This window comes from Carex rostrata, chromosome 8 (assembly GCF_964058835.1).
Source record: "Carex rostrata chromosome 8, lpCarRost1.2, whole genome shotgun sequence".
NCBI classification, from domain to species: Eukaryota; Viridiplantae; Streptophyta; class Magnoliopsida; order Poales; family Cyperaceae; genus Carex; species Carex rostrata.
In genome coordinates, this window is record NC_135925.1 from 3,714,655 (window position 1) to 3,732,604 (window position 17,950).

General features: G+C 32.9%; 1 protein-coding gene across 1 annotated transcript; it reads left to right on the top strand.

Annotated features, from left to right (window-relative positions):
- Positions 1-6,568: 6,568 nt before the first annotated feature.
- LOC144558113 (AP-2 complex subunit mu) lies at positions 6,569-12,007 on the top strand. Its single transcript, XM_078306843.1, has 13 exons — positions 6,569-6,787; positions 7,557-7,734; positions 8,094-8,184; positions 8,602-8,696; positions 8,830-8,919; positions 9,004-9,052; positions 9,366-9,504; positions 10,146-10,262; positions 10,345-10,435; positions 10,624-10,766; positions 11,119-11,233; positions 11,480-11,524; positions 11,618-12,007. The coding sequence occupies exons 1-13, from the start codon at positions 6,705-6,707 to the stop codon at positions 11,696-11,698; spliced, it is 1,317 nt and encodes a 438-aa protein (XP_078162969.1). The 5' UTR covers positions 6,569-6,704; the 3' UTR covers positions 11,699-12,007.
- The last annotated feature ends 5,943 nt before the right edge of the window (positions 12,008-17,950 follow it).

Here is a 17,950-nt window from a genome sequence, read left to right on the forward strand (position 1 = left end):
TGCAATCACAACATAAAATTGACTACTAAATAAAAATACATTGCTTGTCTCTTTCTCAACTTGAAAATTGACAAACAAAAATGTATTGTTATTATTAAGTCTCAATAATTTTGTTTAAAGTTGAAATTTAATTTTAAAATATGAGTTAACTACCTCGTGCATCTCGAGCAGCTCTGTTTTGTTGTTCTTGTGTATCTCGTGTTGGGTTTTAACAGTTCAAACCCATTGATTTAGCTTAATTGCGGAAAGTGCGTAAAACAAATTTTTTTACGTTTAAGTTAAGAATTAAACGGGGTATGTCAGGAAACTTTCCAAGGCGGTCCACCTTCAGTATTCCTTCGGCATCAAAACCTCATTTAATTCTTTTACAGATCTACTCCATAATTGTTTTCTAAAGCTTTAATCTATTTACCAATTAAATAGATTAATATAACATATTTATATCTTGTCTCTAAATTCTAATTGGAATGTAGCAGAGTGAGAAGAACGATCAGGAATGGTTCGTCTCGGAGTATCAAACGTATGATACCTCTATCGGTTATCGACCAGGACTAACTGGAGAGCGGTTTATTTCTTTTGCCAGAAATATCGTAAACCGCGGATTTCTGCAAAAACACTATTCACCGAGAAAAGGACAGAATAATAATAATTACGACCCGTAGTTATTCTGATTCACTAATAAGTGAAAACAGAAATACTACGACTTTCGCAAATATATTATTTCTGAATCCCGTAACAACCGTAAATCGAGAAAGAGAGAAAATAGAAACTCAAATCGATCAGACAATCGGATACGAATGTGAATTACTAAGTTTCTATCTCACACCACCCACTTATTTATAGCCTTCAAATATGCATGAAATGACCAAAATGACCATGCCACCTAGGTGCCACCTATTAGGGTCGGTTATGGAGGTCGGCACCATGATGAAATGACCATTTTGCCCTTGGCCGAATGGGTCTTGATTTGTTGGGCTTTGAATTTTGGGTTTTGACTTTGAATTTTTAATTATAATTAAGGCTTTGATTATTTTTGGGCTTTTAAATCCATAATTCAAATCCATAATTAACAATTAAAATCCAAATCAAATATATATAATTGTCATGTACAATTATATTTCTTTTCAGTTGTTGTTCGGTAAATTTTATACAACATAATGTGTACATTTATAAATTAACCGTTGTTTCTGCTTATCATCTTATATGATATTTATAATTTAATTATAACACGTATAATTAATTATAATTATCTTATTATTAATCATAATCAATTTATAATTAATCAACAAGATTATCTGAATAGCTCCTATACGGTGTGACCCAATAGGATCTGTGTTATGTTGGTAAATAGAATTAAAACTGTTTTAATCTTCTATAATCATGAGAGGCATCTGGCAGAATACATCATGACCATCCAATTACACAGATGATGCTATACTGTACAATACCACGATCCAGTAAACTATTTACTTGTGTCAGTTCTTCTATCTCATAGCTATCAGATCAGTTTTAAGGTAGATGTGTGTCATCCTTGCTAACTTAATCTTTTCTCGATCTTGAGTAGATTATCAAATATAATTACTCTTGTAATTATACCGCATGCAGATAATCTAACTCTACCAAGGGGCCCAGTGATGGTATAGCTCGTACAAAATACGAGGGACAATAATACTTTTGGTAAACCATCACTTCCTCAGCTAAGCTATATATAGGAAGTGCTACCGTTATGACTGCTTTTTACGGACAGCGTTAGATAACACTCACACATAGACATCTCTTAGTAGGAACGATGAATACCTCATACTGTAGAACTTGACACTAAATGAAAACATTAATGACACGAACACAATTCTATTTAATGTTTCATTTGGGGTTTGTCAAATACCATGTTCCTAGAACATGTATCTATGTGATTAAAATGACTTCTCGTGTCAATAGTTTGTAAAACTTAACCATTTTTTAATCCGCATACTAACCTAGTAACGGCTAATTAGTGTTCATGCTAATTACCTCGGTTAGTGACTTCTTAAGAATATATATCATCTTTATTATGGAGTTTCACAATTCCAGTCATGAACTCGAAATGATCCATAATACAATAATACTCAAGGCAACAAAATGATATATAATTAAACATCCAATTCATGAACAAAGTTTTATGATAAATTATCGTATTATTGACTTCTAGATTATTACAAACTAACATCTCGGCGAGCCTGATGTCCTCTCCTTCTATTATGCAGTAAATCAAGCCACATCGAAATTCTATTGACTCGCCTTCGACCCAAGGTAATATTTTTGTCATTTGGAACAATGATTAGGCCTTCATTTTCCGGCCAATCAGACTGATTGTCATACACATGTCATTCACCCTGCCATGTGTTGATCAGTGTCTGCATGTGGTAGTAGTAATGTACAAACCTGTCAGGGTCGATGCCTCGGAGACGGCACACTGCCAGAACATGAGGACACGGTATTCTGTTTAATTGTGGCTTCTGGCATGTGCATGTAACCGTGTACCCGTATTCTCATCCGTGATGACCACCGTGTATTTATAATTCACCTTGGTAAACTAGCCAGAACCCTTTGTTAATCAACTACGAAAACTAGAATAATTTAATAAAAATTACAAAAATAAAATAATTTAATGAAAATAAAATACCTCGTGCACACGGCATGAGAACTGTTGACCCTGGCTTGCTTCAAATTATGTTTTTGCCCTTCTTTGAGCAAACCACTATTGACATTTGTAAAATGTGTCATCAATTATTGCTGCTACCGGCAACATACGAGATGACCTGAAGACAGTATTGAGCGACTCGGACCTGTTTGTCGTCATAATTCCCCAACATAAACCCCCATCCAGCGCTTGGAATATCTTCCATGGTTTTGGACACTCGTTCTCATCTTGATCTAGATGCTTACCCACACCGTGTCCAACCAATTCAGAGCACGGTCACATACATCCCCCATTGCTTGCATTCCTTGCTCATATCTCCTCATCTTCCTCTTCGCCACACATATCTTGAAGTGCTTGATTGCATGTTCATTGCAAGGGTTCTTCTTCATGTTTTCTGCTATGTGAGTAGCACAAAAATGGTGAACGCACTCATCCTCATCTTCCTCATTCCATCCTAAATCATCTTGTCTAAACACCTTGTTCGCACAGAATATATGCTACAAAGTTTCGGTATAGCAAGCTATACCTTTTAAACCTTTGTTATACTCTGTAAAGTCAGATAGCAAGTGTACTATCCTATCGATGAGTATGCTCAGGTATCGATCCACAGGAACGAAAGAAAACGACCAGACTTATCCTAAAATCACTTAAGATTCTAGAAGTGAGAGAAATTGGTTTGGTTTAGTTCTAACAATTCTACTGATTTATGACAAGTTTAAAAGACAATAAAAGAGAATTAAAGTTGTTTTCAATTGATAAAAAGGCGTTTCCAGGGTTCAGATTTCATTTCTGTTCAGCCCTGAGGCATACGGCCCATACAGATTCCCGTACGGTCTGTATGGGACCCCGAGTTGATGTTGCAGCTACTGTTTTCTGCGTTGATACTAATGTTTAGGGTTTCTATCGACCAGATCTAGATACCTAACCTCAACTTTCGCATTTTGGCCTAGTACCCGATTACCGGACTCAAATACTTCCCTCTTAGATGCGTTAAACCTCAACTTTCGCATTTTGGCCTAATTTATCTAAGTTACTTGTCGGTTTACTAAAAATATCCAAGGACTTTCGCCTCAAGGAAAGTTTCACCTTTCGGGTACTCCTTGGTTTCACCCTACTTCATATACTTTATTCGGTTGGATTAAATGTCATAGACTTGGCTCCTAACACTTAGATGTGCGCATTCATCTAACGGGATGACTAATCAATTCAAGCAAGCACAAATAAAGCAATCAAAATACTACACAACAAGGTAAAAACAAAGCATTCAACACAAAATCCAAGCAGCATGCAAACAAAGCCAAACTAGAAACTACATCTTAGCCCTAGAAACAAAGTAAATTAGCTACTCATGTTCACAAGATAACACAAATAATAAGAGATGAAAGAGTTCATGACAAAACAGTGGAAAATCCGAAGATCCGTTGCAAACTGGCGTTTTTCACTTCTCTTCCTCTTCTCCTCCTCTTGTCTTTTGCTCCAAGAAAAGTTGTCCAGGTTCAACCACGAAATCCCCCTTTTTCTGGTGTGGAATATCTCCTTTAATGCCCCAGATCACGCCTCCAGAGGCTTCCTTTTCGACCTCCTTAAATTATGCTCATTTCAGATTCCAGCTGGATTTTCTGAATTAGCGTCGTACGGCCCATATGAATATATGTACAGGCCGTATGCCTGTTCTTTGTCTTGGAGACTTTGTGCCTCTGTTGTGGAACATTCTGTGTAGTTGGGCAGATCTTGTACGATCCGTACAGAATCTCATACGGGCCGTATGAAAAGTAGTCAGATCCATTTTTTCGCCATTTCTCCTGCAAAATACCAAACAAAGCATAGCAGTACATTTCAAAGTAAAAGTCCACATTTATAGGCTTTAAAGCACAGGTTTTAGTATAAATCAGGGCTGTAATTCAGATATAATATGAAGATATCACACTTTTTTTATGCCCTTGCCCTTATCAGTGATGACACACACAAACCTGGAGCAAATTATATTGCGCCTCAACTATTGCATAAACTATGCACAATCTTCAAAATTCTCTGTATCTATCAAAGAAAAAGCCAACGGGAGGAGCTGATTTTCTGCATTGTATTTGGTTGCAATCAATATTTTACCTGTATTAAACCGTCAACATTGAATACAAAAAAGAGCAAACATGTGAATAAATAAAATGACATGTCAATTTCAATTTTTGTTACCTTTGTACTGGCCTGATAAGAAACATACATCAACAGTGATGATAGGTCTCAGGTGTTGGAAAGCCTCTATGCACAGTCCAAATGCCCAAGCCGCCCTATCAAGAAGTTTAAAATTCAATACCGGAGTGGCATGTTCAAGCACCATATGCCATATTGTTTTGTTGTTAATGCTAAATAACTGGTATTTTTCTACTGAGCCAGGTGGTGCAATGTTCAAACGTGAACTAATTGTCAGATCGAATTGGCTATGGAGCAAACAAATGCCAACATATATGTCTTCTTAACTCATCAAGACTAGTTGAGTTAGTAACGGAAAATGTGCAGATCGGTACTTCTGAAAGTTCGTGTCTTCAGTACACATTTACTACTACTTTGTGGTACATATTTACTATTACTTGAGACATTTTTTGGACCAAAAATTTCACGATCAACCTTCAAAATCATTTTTAATTTTACAACCTAAAATATGATCATAAATAAAAAAAAACTTACTACAATCTTCAGACGAAAGCTAAAAATACAATGCAGGGCCAATCTGTAGATAATAGACTTTCTAACACTCAATTTATGAATCTTCGTTTTTAGCTAGAAGAAGAAAAAAATAATGGCTGAGGGGTAGAAGGAGAAGAAAAATATATTTATAAACAAATCCTAACTATTAAAAATTTATCTATAACTCAAAAAAATAATAATAATAATAAACCTATGTACTGAATTGAGAATTCGGTACATAGGTGAAAATCAATAAAAAAAAATGTGTTAGACCGAGTTCTCAATTCGACACAAAGAAAAAGAGAGTAGAATTCAGCCACTTCAGCGAAAGATTTTGAAGATTATATTAAAATGGTCAAAATTTGAACAAAACACAAAAAAAAGTACTTAGATTTGAGGCAAAGTATTGAAAAAAATAGTTTGACCGAGATAATATTTCGGCACACACAAATAAAATAGTCCGTCGAATTACCATCCCGGAAATCATAAAAAATGAAACCATCAACCAGTTAATTATCTTTTTTCTATTTATGGTTTATAAAAATAATCCCTTTTATTTGCATGGGGTTCCTTATGATGATCAATTGCATGGGTTAAATTTTTGATGTGACAATATTAACTTTGCTAATTAACAATCTGACTGACTTGAATGTGTCACATATTTTTTTTGTAATTATTTTGCATTTAGTAATTTATCTCTGCTTTCTTTGTTAATTTTAGATTTTTTTTAAATATAAGTGAAATTAAAACTGCTGATACGAAGATAATTTGAAATTAACATTATAAAATTGTTAAGTTAATAACATGATATATAAATTTAATTTTTACGATTAAAGAACGTAAGATGCTCGTCCATTGTTTCATCAAAAAATAAAATAAAATGGATCACCTCTCGACAAAGAACATAAATGAAATAAATATATTAAAAGGACCTGGTCTAAGGGATGACCATCTACTGACATGTGGAACATTTGACATTAAGTTGACCACGGTCTACGGATGTCATTACCATAGACATTTGTAAGACCACTGAAGGAACTCAAATTTGGAGTTTAGATCAAAACCGTCCAATCAGAATCTTGGCCAATCTGGCCCGAGGAGGAAGCCCGGTTCCCTTCAATATTCGTGTAGTAACAGATCTAACGGCCCTGATCTAAACTCATCATTTGAGTTACTTTAGTGGAAAGTGAGAGAGAGAAACAGACAACAGGTGTTTCAATCAGACATTCCTTCTATCTTCACCAACTTGTCGGAGCTTCGACAAACCTCCTTTTCTTAGATCTGGAAAAATAAAAGGAAAACATAGTATATCCTACTGATTTGAACCAAACAAGGAGGAGAGATGCCAGTAGCCGCATCGGCGATATACTTTTTGAATCTTCGTGGGGATGTGCTCATTAACCGCCTCTACCGTGACGATGTCGGGTACCACATTTTCCCTCATGCTTCTGTAGATTAACTTTATTTACTGGAACATTGTTGTTTTGCTTCAAATACTAACCTTTATATTGATTCGATCGATATCCTTGTATTGCATAAGTTTGAATTGTTCAAATTGAGATGAACTCGTGACAATTATGTATGAACAAAATTTGAATGGGTTTTTGGATGTACAAGACCAATTAAGTTAATGCTGGCCATGATAATAACCAATAGCTGTCAGTAAGGAAACTCCATTTGTATAACCAGCTTGCACTGCTGGTGGTCATGTTTTGCACTACAACACTAGTGATAAAGTAGGTACTGTTGGGAATTCCTAGTAATGGCTCTGGAATTACATGTGTGACGATACCAATGGAGTTACTGATACACTTTCTGTCTGATAGCTGATGTTGCCTAATTTTTGGTTTGGGATAGTACCTCTTGACCCTTGCAACTAAAAGCTTGCATCAGGATAATCATCAGCTATGAACACCTGGGTACTTCATTTCTATGGTCAAGCTTTCACTTAATTGCTAGGCTACTGTTTGGTTGATACCAGTAATTGCTCTTACATGTATACCAATTTTGGTACACTCTATGTGATAATTAGATAGGTTAATTTATTATCTGGTCTTCAGGTTTTTCTAACTAAGCTCAATTTGCAATCCTTTTTGCATCAGTATGTATTCTGTAGCATTAGTGGTGGTTTCATATATCTAATACAGAATGGCTTCATTTCATTTTATTTACTTTTTTATACTCTTTTCTGAAGGGGAAACATGGTGGATGCATTTAGGACGCACATCATGCAAACAAAGGAAATGGGAACCTGTCCTGTGCGTCAGATTGGAGGCTGTTCTTTCCTTTACATGCGTATCAGCAATGTATACATTGTAATTGTTGTTAGCTCCAATGCCAATGTTGCTTGTGCTTTAAAATTTATTGTTGAGGTAAACATAATTATCTGGAAGTACTTTTAGTTCTTTTAGAGCAGACACAATTTCATGTATCTCCTATAAAATTGAAAGGCTGCATATACACTCTTAAAAAGTAGCATGTGTGACTTGTGTTGTATGCCGCCCTTGTTTACTATGGAAATATTGCTCTATCGCTTTCCAACTTAATTCTTAAGCTTGAGCACAAACTTCTCCTTCACAAATTCTTGTCAATGAATCGGAGAAAAGGAGAAGGTTTAGGTGGTACTTTCAATTATTGGTGGGGTACATTTGAAATTATTACTATGAGGTTGTTTACAAATTAGGTGATCATGGAAGACTCTTTTAATTGCCTTTAATTTGGCAATTTACAGGCTGTTGTGCTATTTAAATCTTACTTTGGTGGGGCCTTTGATGAAGATGCAATCAGAAACAACTTCGTTCTGATCTATGAACTCCTTGATGGTAAACATTTTTTTTTTACTGTTCTTCTAAAGGAGCCAATGCCAAGAATACTAGTGTTTGGTGCCATTTTGGTACTACCCATTACCATTATGGAGGTGATAGTTGGCCTTTTTGGCATTCTCATTGTCCAACTGAAACTTGGGTGTAGATTTGTTGCTTCATCTTACTAGAACAAGTTCAAGAAATGCCATGCATAACCCTGCAAAATATATAAATTATTCTATACTGCTTGGAAGCATGAGGTGTGTCTGCCCTGCTGAAATAGAAACTACCCTCCTATCTCTTTTATGTTGCTAACCAATGATGAAGTCTTACTTAACAACATCTTCATTCTTATTGAAGATAATTATCAAAATCTTATAGTTTGCAATTTATTTTTCATAACCCGTTATAAATTTAATTTCTCTTTAATGACAGAAATTATGGATTTTGGGTACCCACAGAACCTTTCCCCTGAAATTTTAAAGCTTTACATCACTCAGGAAGGAGTTCGTTCCCCTTTTTCCTCTAAGGTTTGTAGGTTCACAGAATACATTTGATATTTATTTTTTCAACCATTTCTAAAGATCCATGTCTCATAAGTTATCATGTCTTATCAGTTGTCACGTGTGGGTTTTTGAAAGCAATTTGTTTTGGTAACTGCAGCCATCAGAAAGAGCAGTACCCAATGCAACTCTGCAAGTCACTGGTGCTGTTGGCTGGAGGCGCGAAGGTCTTTTTTACAAGAAAAATGAGGTATTTTGTTTTATGTGTTTTTAAAATTAAGAGTATCTTTGAGGGAAAAACAGCTCTAAATACTAATAGGAATGATTTTGTCAGGTTTTCTTGGACATTGTGGAGAGCGTAAATCTTCTGATGTCATCAAAAGGTACAATTTTCGGTTAAATAGAATCTTGAGTGCTTATCTATTTTGTTTTTCTTTAATTCTATATTAAGGAAATGCAGTCAGCACATGCTGGCAGCAAATATGTTGCAGCATGATAGTTGTACCAGGTAAGTGTGTTTTTTTGTGGTGACCTAGGATAAAGTAAAGGAGTTACAATATAAACTACAACTTGTAATTAAACAATAATAATGACCACTGAAAGTACAGTTGGTTATGGTTTCATGCATACATGTGTACTGGTACATGCTTCTCTGGTACGTTAATGTTTAGAAATAATATTTGATTATTTCAACAGGTAGTGTGCTGAGGTGTGATGTAACAGGAAAGGTTCTAATGAAGTGCTTTCTCTCTGGAATGCCTGATTTAAAGCTAGGATTAAATGACAAAATTGGCCTTGAAAAGGAATCCCAGATAAAGTCCAGACCTATGAAGAGGTTTTTTCCTTCCCTGTTATTTGTCAATTGTGAATTTGATTATTCTATTTTTTGAGGTAATGTGGAAGAAGCAAGTTTGGGTAGTCGCTGGTTGAATTTGTGTCACAAACTCTCAAATTATACTATTACAGATTTTGAAAAACTCCAACTCAAATATAGAAAACTACATTAATGCAATGAGACTTCCTGGAACTTCAGTTATTACATAAGTACCATCAAATATAAGTGAAACCAAATTTTTTTTTTATAAAATAGAAAGATAAGATTGTTGCCACACTTGCATACTTGAAGTTTCTGATTATGAAATTTTATTATAAACAGTTGCACCATTATTCTTTCCTAAAGACAGCTGGATCATTAATCTGCCAAAAAAAAAAAAAAGAATTGAACAAATACCATCGATTTCGGACAATTTTTTTTTTCCATAACCACTTAATTATTCGGCGGTTGAAATCTGTGTTATGAGACCAGTTTTTCAAAAGATGAAAATGCAGATTTCAATGCTGAATAATTCAGCGGTTGTGGTTTAAAACAAAATTGTCCGAAATTGATGGTATGGGTGAAATTCTGATATCTTTTTATTCTACTGATAAAATTTGGTTTATCTGACATTATCTTAATTTATTATGTCTATTTTTCAGTGGGAAGACCATAGAACTTGATGACGTCACATTTCACCAGTGCGTAAACCTTACTAGATTCAACACAGAGAAGACCGTCAGCTTTGTGCCTCCTGATGGTGAATTTGAGCTAATGAAGTAATTCATGGTTTCCTTCTTTGCAATCATTAAATCTTTCTCTTCTGGTTTGTCGCTTGAATTTATTTATCTTTATTTTTAGGTATCGTATTACTGAAGGTGTGAATCTCCCCTTCAGAGTCTTGCCAACTATCAAGGAGCTGGGTAGGACCCGCCTGGAGGTTAATGTTAAGGTTAATAAGCCACCTCATTTTTTTTACATTATCAAAGTATAGTTTCATTTCCAGTTGGTATTATACTGACAATGCATAAGAAGTCTTAAATATTTTTAAATTGCACTAGCACAATACCGGTTCTCTCTATTTTGGTAGGATCAGTAAGTTCTTGCACGGTTAACATTTTAAACTCTGATTACTTACAGGTGAAAAGTGTGTTTGGTGCTAAGATTTTTGCACTTGGTGTTGTGGTTAAAGTACCAGTGCCTAAGCAGACAGCTAAGACCAGCTTTCATGTAACATCTGGTAAAGCAAAGTACAATGCATCTATTGATTCCATTGTCTGGAAGTAAGCTCTTTGCTTCAGTCTTTATTTAAAAGATATTTATTGCCCCTACGCTTACATCTTTTTCACCTTAAACTAATTGGTGGCACTGAGTACAATTATGGAAAGAACTGTATTGCTCAAATGGCCCACAACTGGATGTTTTTCCTGTTTGGTTCTTCAATTTCTTGGAATCTCCTTGTTTCCAGTCCTTAATATTGTTTGATTGATAGAATTTGCTGCTTCAAATTGCAAAGAGAGAAAAGGCAAAGCTGTTAACTGGCTGGTACCATACTGGTACAGTGCCATTTGGTTTTACAACATGTTGGTACCAATGAATAATAGTATTAACAATAATTAATTAAAAAATTTGCAGGATAAGAAAATTCCCAGGACAGACTGAGGCAACAATGAGTGCAGAAGTGGAGTTGATATCAACCATGGTTGAGAAGAAATCTGCCCCCCGCCCACCTATTCAAATGGAATTTCAGGTAATTACTGTCACATTTTTGTAGTGTATTTCCCACTTGAGTATGTCAATACTGAAAATTTTCCAACTATCATTACTTAAGAAATACTTTGTTGGTTCCCTCAGATCTATATTTGTCCTTTTACTAGTTCATTTTATAGAAAAGAAACAGAAAGTACTCTGTAACTGACCTTTCCATTTCTTATCCTTTGGAAACAGTTTCCAACTATCCATTAACACCTTTTTTATGAAAACAAATATGTTTTAGGTGCCAATGTTCACTGCATCAGGACTTCGCGTCAGGTTTCTAAAGGTAAAGTATAAATCATTATTAACCAGTTAATCTCATTTTTGTTGAGTTATATTTCTGTTCTTTAACCTATTATAATATTCCATCATCTACCAGGTATGGGAGAAGAGTGGGTACAACACAGTCGAGTGGGTCCGCTATATTACTAGAGCTGGTTCATACGAGATCAGGTGTTAAATCAAAAAAGACCCGAATTAAAAAAGTTCATATTATTTGACTTTAAATTTTGTAGGGAGCCAGTGTGAATGGTTTAACAACTTTTACTAGTTTGTTATACCAGTCCAGTTGTACTATATTTCAATTTTCACAAAGTCACCTGAGTTGATTCTGTGGGTAGTGATAGGTTGAATGTAAATTTCACAATTTTCTTTTCACTTTATTGTCGTGTGTTGTGTTTGGACCTTATTGATTCAATCATGTAATGAGATAGTATTAGTTGAACAACTTGGAAAGACGAGGATAGGGACTTGGAAATTATATGAAATGCTATCTAACATGACTTCGCTGCTAAAAGCAATTAATGAATATAAGGAAAATATTTTGGTCGCTACAGACTACAGTCGGGCTGCAAACGAATCGAACCAAAGCCAACTTAACTCAGTTCCAGTTTGAGTTTGAACCAATTTTGAACTGAACTAGTTTGAAATTGAAATAGGATTTTGAACTAGAAAGAAGAGTTTCGAACCGAGTCAGACTCAGTTTGAGTTTGATTTGAATCAATTTTGAACTGAATTGGGTTTGATTTATTTCAGAGCTGAGCTGGTTTGATTCGTTTCGAACTAGTTTTTTTTTTTTTGCAAATCGAACTCAAATGAATAATGAGTTATGAGCTTTTTGTGCACCCTTACTGCAGAGTTGGCTTTACAGGCTCGATAAAATAGTTGGAAATGAATTAAAAAAAGAAGAGAAAAGTCAACTCCTTTATTGTTTGGGTATAAATTTAAACTTGTTTAGCGAATTGAATTCTCCTTTTTAACCTATTAAGTAGATAAGTAAATTTTAATTGAATTTGATTATTGCCAAGATCAACCTCTCAAGATGGAAGTTAAACACTTATTGAAGAACTGTCAATCAAATTACACGAATTTGTGTAATGATTGCAACATTAGAAATTCAGATGTCATTTAGATGATAATAATGAATTTAACGAAGAATATTTCAAAATGATTGCAACATTAGAAATTCTTTGTTTTACGAATGTTTTACTGTGTATGGGTTGGGCCTTGTCAAACACAACCTGTGAATGCATCATTCAGAGAATTACAGGTGTTCCTTTGAACAGGTCCTTTCTCGCACAATATTTTATTAGAAGCTGACATACTGATCCCATCATGATATATTTATTTGACTGTAACAATCAATGTTTACAAACTGAAAGAAAACAAAGATCAATGTCAATATTACAATTTGAATAATTAAACAACAAAAAAAATTCTCAAAAAAATTTCATTTCAATATTTTTTTTTATGGCTTTTGATTTCTATGTTATTCAATAAAGGAAATTCAAATTACAGGGGGAAAGAATGGGTCCCAGCTGTTATTGTTTCACGTGGGAACATGGGTGGGCCAGGCCCAGACTAATTGGAGCCCATAGGGGCACATGTGTATTCTCCAGCCCTTCTGTAGGAATTCGTGCCGTTTTGCCACTCGCACGTGCGACATGACCCGAATATTTCGATCCAAGCCCATGGTCACTGGTTCTTGCCTCTTGGCCCCAGAACTGCAGTTTTGTTTTAAAATTTAGTATCTTTTCTGTGTGGCACTGGCTCTGTAGCAGTTCATGTGGTTGAATTCGCCAAATCCTTCATCATGGTTTTTGGCTGAGAATCATGATTTTTTTTTTTTTTATAAATAGAATCAAATGTAAATATTTCAACAAAACAAGTGTGTTGGAGCAAAAAAGTTTCTACCTTCACTGATTCACGGGATCGGTGGAGCTGTTTTTAATAAAAATCAAATCCAGCGTACTTTTTTCGTTAAAATATTTAAATTTGATGTTATTTTAAAAAAAATCCTTGAATCATAATATACGTATAGAAACTAAACATTAATATCTAAAAAAAAAAAAACATAAAACTAAGTTGCAGTATACACATAAATCAACGTGTTTGTAAGATTCAAGTATATATTGTAGAGTATGGCTAATATAACATCAGTGTCATTTCAGTCTATATAACACCAACTCTAAAACCTATCAAATCGAGTTCAAATGGTGAATCCAGACCGTTCAAACTAATTTACTTTATGAGTGATGCGTTTACATGCAAACTTTTTATATTTTCGAGTTATTTTAGTATCAAATCAAGCGGCAACTAATGAAGTAGAATCATTGAATGGTGAATCCAAACCGTTCAAACTAATTAACTTAGAAACTCAAACATTTGACCGCTTGACTTGATATCAAATAAACTCAAAAACTTATAAATTTTACATGTAAACGCACAACTAATGAAGTAGATCGGTTTGAACGGTTTGGATTCACTATTTGAACTCAATTTGATAGGTTTTGGAGTTGGTGTTATATAGACTGAAATGACACTGATGCTATATTAGTCATACTCTATATTGTAATATGTAATTAATTGTTGTATGTTAAAAAAAGATAGCATGTTTTGAATTTATTTTCATTAGTGCATTTTTTTAATAAACATAATCTAACATGGTTGATAGGTTATTATGTTGTCTTGAAAGAATTGAAAAGGTTGTTGGACGTGCATATTGGGAACGCATTAGATTATGACTTTAAATTATTTGTAACGACCACACAAATCACCACATGGCGGTTAGGTGTGCACAGTGCACCCATCACCATACTTCTTATTTTGTTATTTATTTATTTATTTTTAGAGAGGGGGGGGGGGGGGGGGGGGGGGGGGGGGGGGGGAGTGGTCAGCAATTTTATAATTATTTTTAATATTAAGTATATTTTATTTATTTATTTTATGAAAGCATAGAAATAAAAATATATTTTGAGAAAATATTAGAATGAAACATATTTTTTTTTATTTTAAGCAAAATGTCCGAAAAATCTATAGCGCAACTATAGTTAGCTATTTAGAATCATTATAAAAGAAAAACGGTTAATAGCTTTATAGTTTTTGAGGTCCGAAAAAGCTATAATGCAGCTATTGCGTAGCTATAGTTAGCTATTTAGAACTCTGATTTTAATTATATTTTTATAAATTATTTTGAGAAAATATATAACTAGACGTATATTTTTAAAATTTATTGAGCAAGAAAAACAAGTGTTTCTCTTTGACTCTATTTCGCCCAGTGTTTTAATATTCGGTTTATATGCGGTATGCATAAAGCCACCTATATGCTGTATGCAGTTGCATATGCGGATTTATATATGCATATTTTAAATGAGCATTCAACAATAATATGTGAGATAAACCACTGTTAATATACTCTAAACCGGTAATATACTCAAAATCGGTAATATGTGGCATAAACCACTGTTAATATACTCTAAACCGGTAATATGCTCTAAACCGCATATTCGGACCGAATATAGATTTTCTATTTTGATTGCAACTGATCGAATAGGAATATTTAACCGAATATTCGGCCGAATAGACTGAATATTACTACATTGATTCTGCCACTATTTTAATTTTTTTTTCATTTTTAGATTGCTATTTTGGTACATAGCAGGGTTTTAAAAAGCGCGCTATAGCGGTGTTATAGTGCTGTTATAGTATTTTCGGACCATATAAAAAAGTATGGCATTATTGGCGCTATAGCAACGCAATATGACAATAACGTCGTTTTTTCAACCATTCCACTATGAACGCAATAAATGCTATTTAAACCGTTCATACATAGACATAATAGTAGAAGTTTTATTCAACTAAATTTTTTGCCAAGTAGTTTAGAATACGAAACATTGTTCTACCAAAATGATAGAACAACACTCTTTCCATTTTTATAAATAATAAATATTTCTCTTAACCCCGACAATCATGTTTTTTTAATGTCTATTTTGAAAATTTATTTTTTATCTTATTATAAAGAAAGGGTGTCATTGACACCCCTTACCCCTATTCAAAATTGAGGGCACCAAACAATAATAGCAACTCTACTATTACATTCTCTCTTTTTTTTATTAACAATTATATTGATTTAGAAACCTTCTTTTAGAAATATTATTTGAAAAGGCACTATAGTTTTCATTATTACAATTAAAATCTTTTATCAAAAGATCTACAATTTTCTTTATTAAGAATAGATAATAATGACTCAATTTTCTTTTACCATTTACTTACATTTACTGTACTTCTCATTTTAGAAATGATCCAAATATTATTTTTGCATATATAATGAATACAGATACGGATAAAATGAAATTATTAGTTAAATATATTTTTTCATTATACTTAACAAAAGAATCTGTTATTATATAATGAATTTTCTTTTTGCATATATAAAATTATTAGTTATTTCTGGACTTGTTTGATAAAGAAGTGAAATAGAGGAAAAATTAGGAAAAATATAATTTAGAATAGATTTTTATTTCACACTATTCTAGTCGTGTTCGGTTGAAGATAAAAGAATGAAAGAGTGGAATAGTAGCAGTAAATAAGTCAATTTCATCTCTTGGAAAATATAAATTTCTCTATTAACCATATCTGTAGAGTATACAATTAGTTCATAAAAGAATAGAGAATTGACCTACTTGAAAAAAAAACATGATTTTAAATATAAAAAGTTTAAATTTGAATTTCACTTCTATATCATTTCCACAATTTCACTTAATTTTTTTCTTTTTTGGTGGAATGAAATTTTTATTCCAATTTATTTCTCTTTTCCTCTCCAGTCGAACATGATATCTAAGAAGAAAAATTAGGTAGAGTGAAATCAATATTTATATATGATTTTTCCAATATTTAATTCTGAATTAATAAAAAGTGGATAAGAGCTAGGAAATGAAATATCTGTGAGAAAAATGTCTCAACTTGAATTAAGAAAAATCTACATAACAAAAATTCATATGAAAACACAATTGATATTCTTTAGTACTTTCTTAAGTTGATGATCTTTATTATTTTCTAAAAAAAAATAAAGATAATAAACTTAAGAAAGTACGAAAGCAAATAATAAAGTGTTTTCATATGAATTTTTGTTATGTAGATTTTTCTTAATTCAAGTTGAGACATTTTTCCTCCAGATATTTTATTTCCTAGCTCTTATCCACTTTTGATTGATTAAGAATTAAATATTTGAAAATCCTACATAAAGATTGATTTCACTGTACCTAATTTTTCTTCTTAGAGATCATGTTTGACTGGAGAGGAAAAGGGAAATAAATTGGTATAGATATTTTATTCCACTAAGGAAGAAAAGAATTGATTGAAACTGTGGATAGACAATCTGAAAAAATAGTAAAAATTGATCCCAAAACACTGATTTTAAAAAATTCTAAAAAAAATAGTAAAAAAGTTTCAAAAAATATAAAATTTAGTCTCCAAAAACATATTAATATGAAAATCATGTTGAGAAATTCATATCGACTATTTAAATTTTAAAAATAAAAATATCAACAGAAAATAAAACATTCTTTTTACTTCTCAAAGTATGATAGTCTATCTCTATATACATAGGAACCCATGACCAACATATTAAATTGAAGAATAGTTGTAGTGCTTATCTTTAATACAATGTAATAAAGGCTTCCACTCTGGCTGATACGATTGTCAATGGCTTGTGTACAATAGAAAATTAAAGCTGGATTCAATACTTTAATTAGTTCAGTGTTATGATCACGCCTGGTGTAAAAGTGGTGTATAATGCTTCCATGGAATCTTTATGTAATCAATTAGGAGGTTTTTTTTTTATAAAAGTAAGTATAAATATATCTTGGGATAAAAATTTAAATACAAATAGTGAATTCTTAGCTGCATGTTAAGTTTTTTTGATAGGGGATAGCGGCGCTATTATGGACTCTGTCTATTTATAATAAGATACATAATGAATTTATCTATTTTTGTAACTTATAATTAAAATCTAAATATTAAATGAGAGAGATGACAAAAATGAGAAAAAAAATATTTTATATTGCTAACCAAATTGTTTGATAACATGACAAATCCAAATGTTTGACAAAATAAATAATTCAAATTTTAGATACTACTTCTATAATTTAAGGAGGTTGCGTACAAGTTAGCGTAATATGGAAAGAACTCACATCCATCAAACAAGTAAAATAACATATAAGTGAGTTAAATGTTTTCAAAATACACCAAATTTATGCACAATCTAAATGAATCATAGGCAACAAGTTTGTAATTTAATATTTTTTTTTATTGATCAACATTCTAAATAGCGATTACTGCATCATCGCATAAGGACTAAAAAAAAAGCTATCGCAAATAGCATAGCTATAGCAGAAGCTATCTTACATAGTTCATTTTTCAAAAGTATATTTTC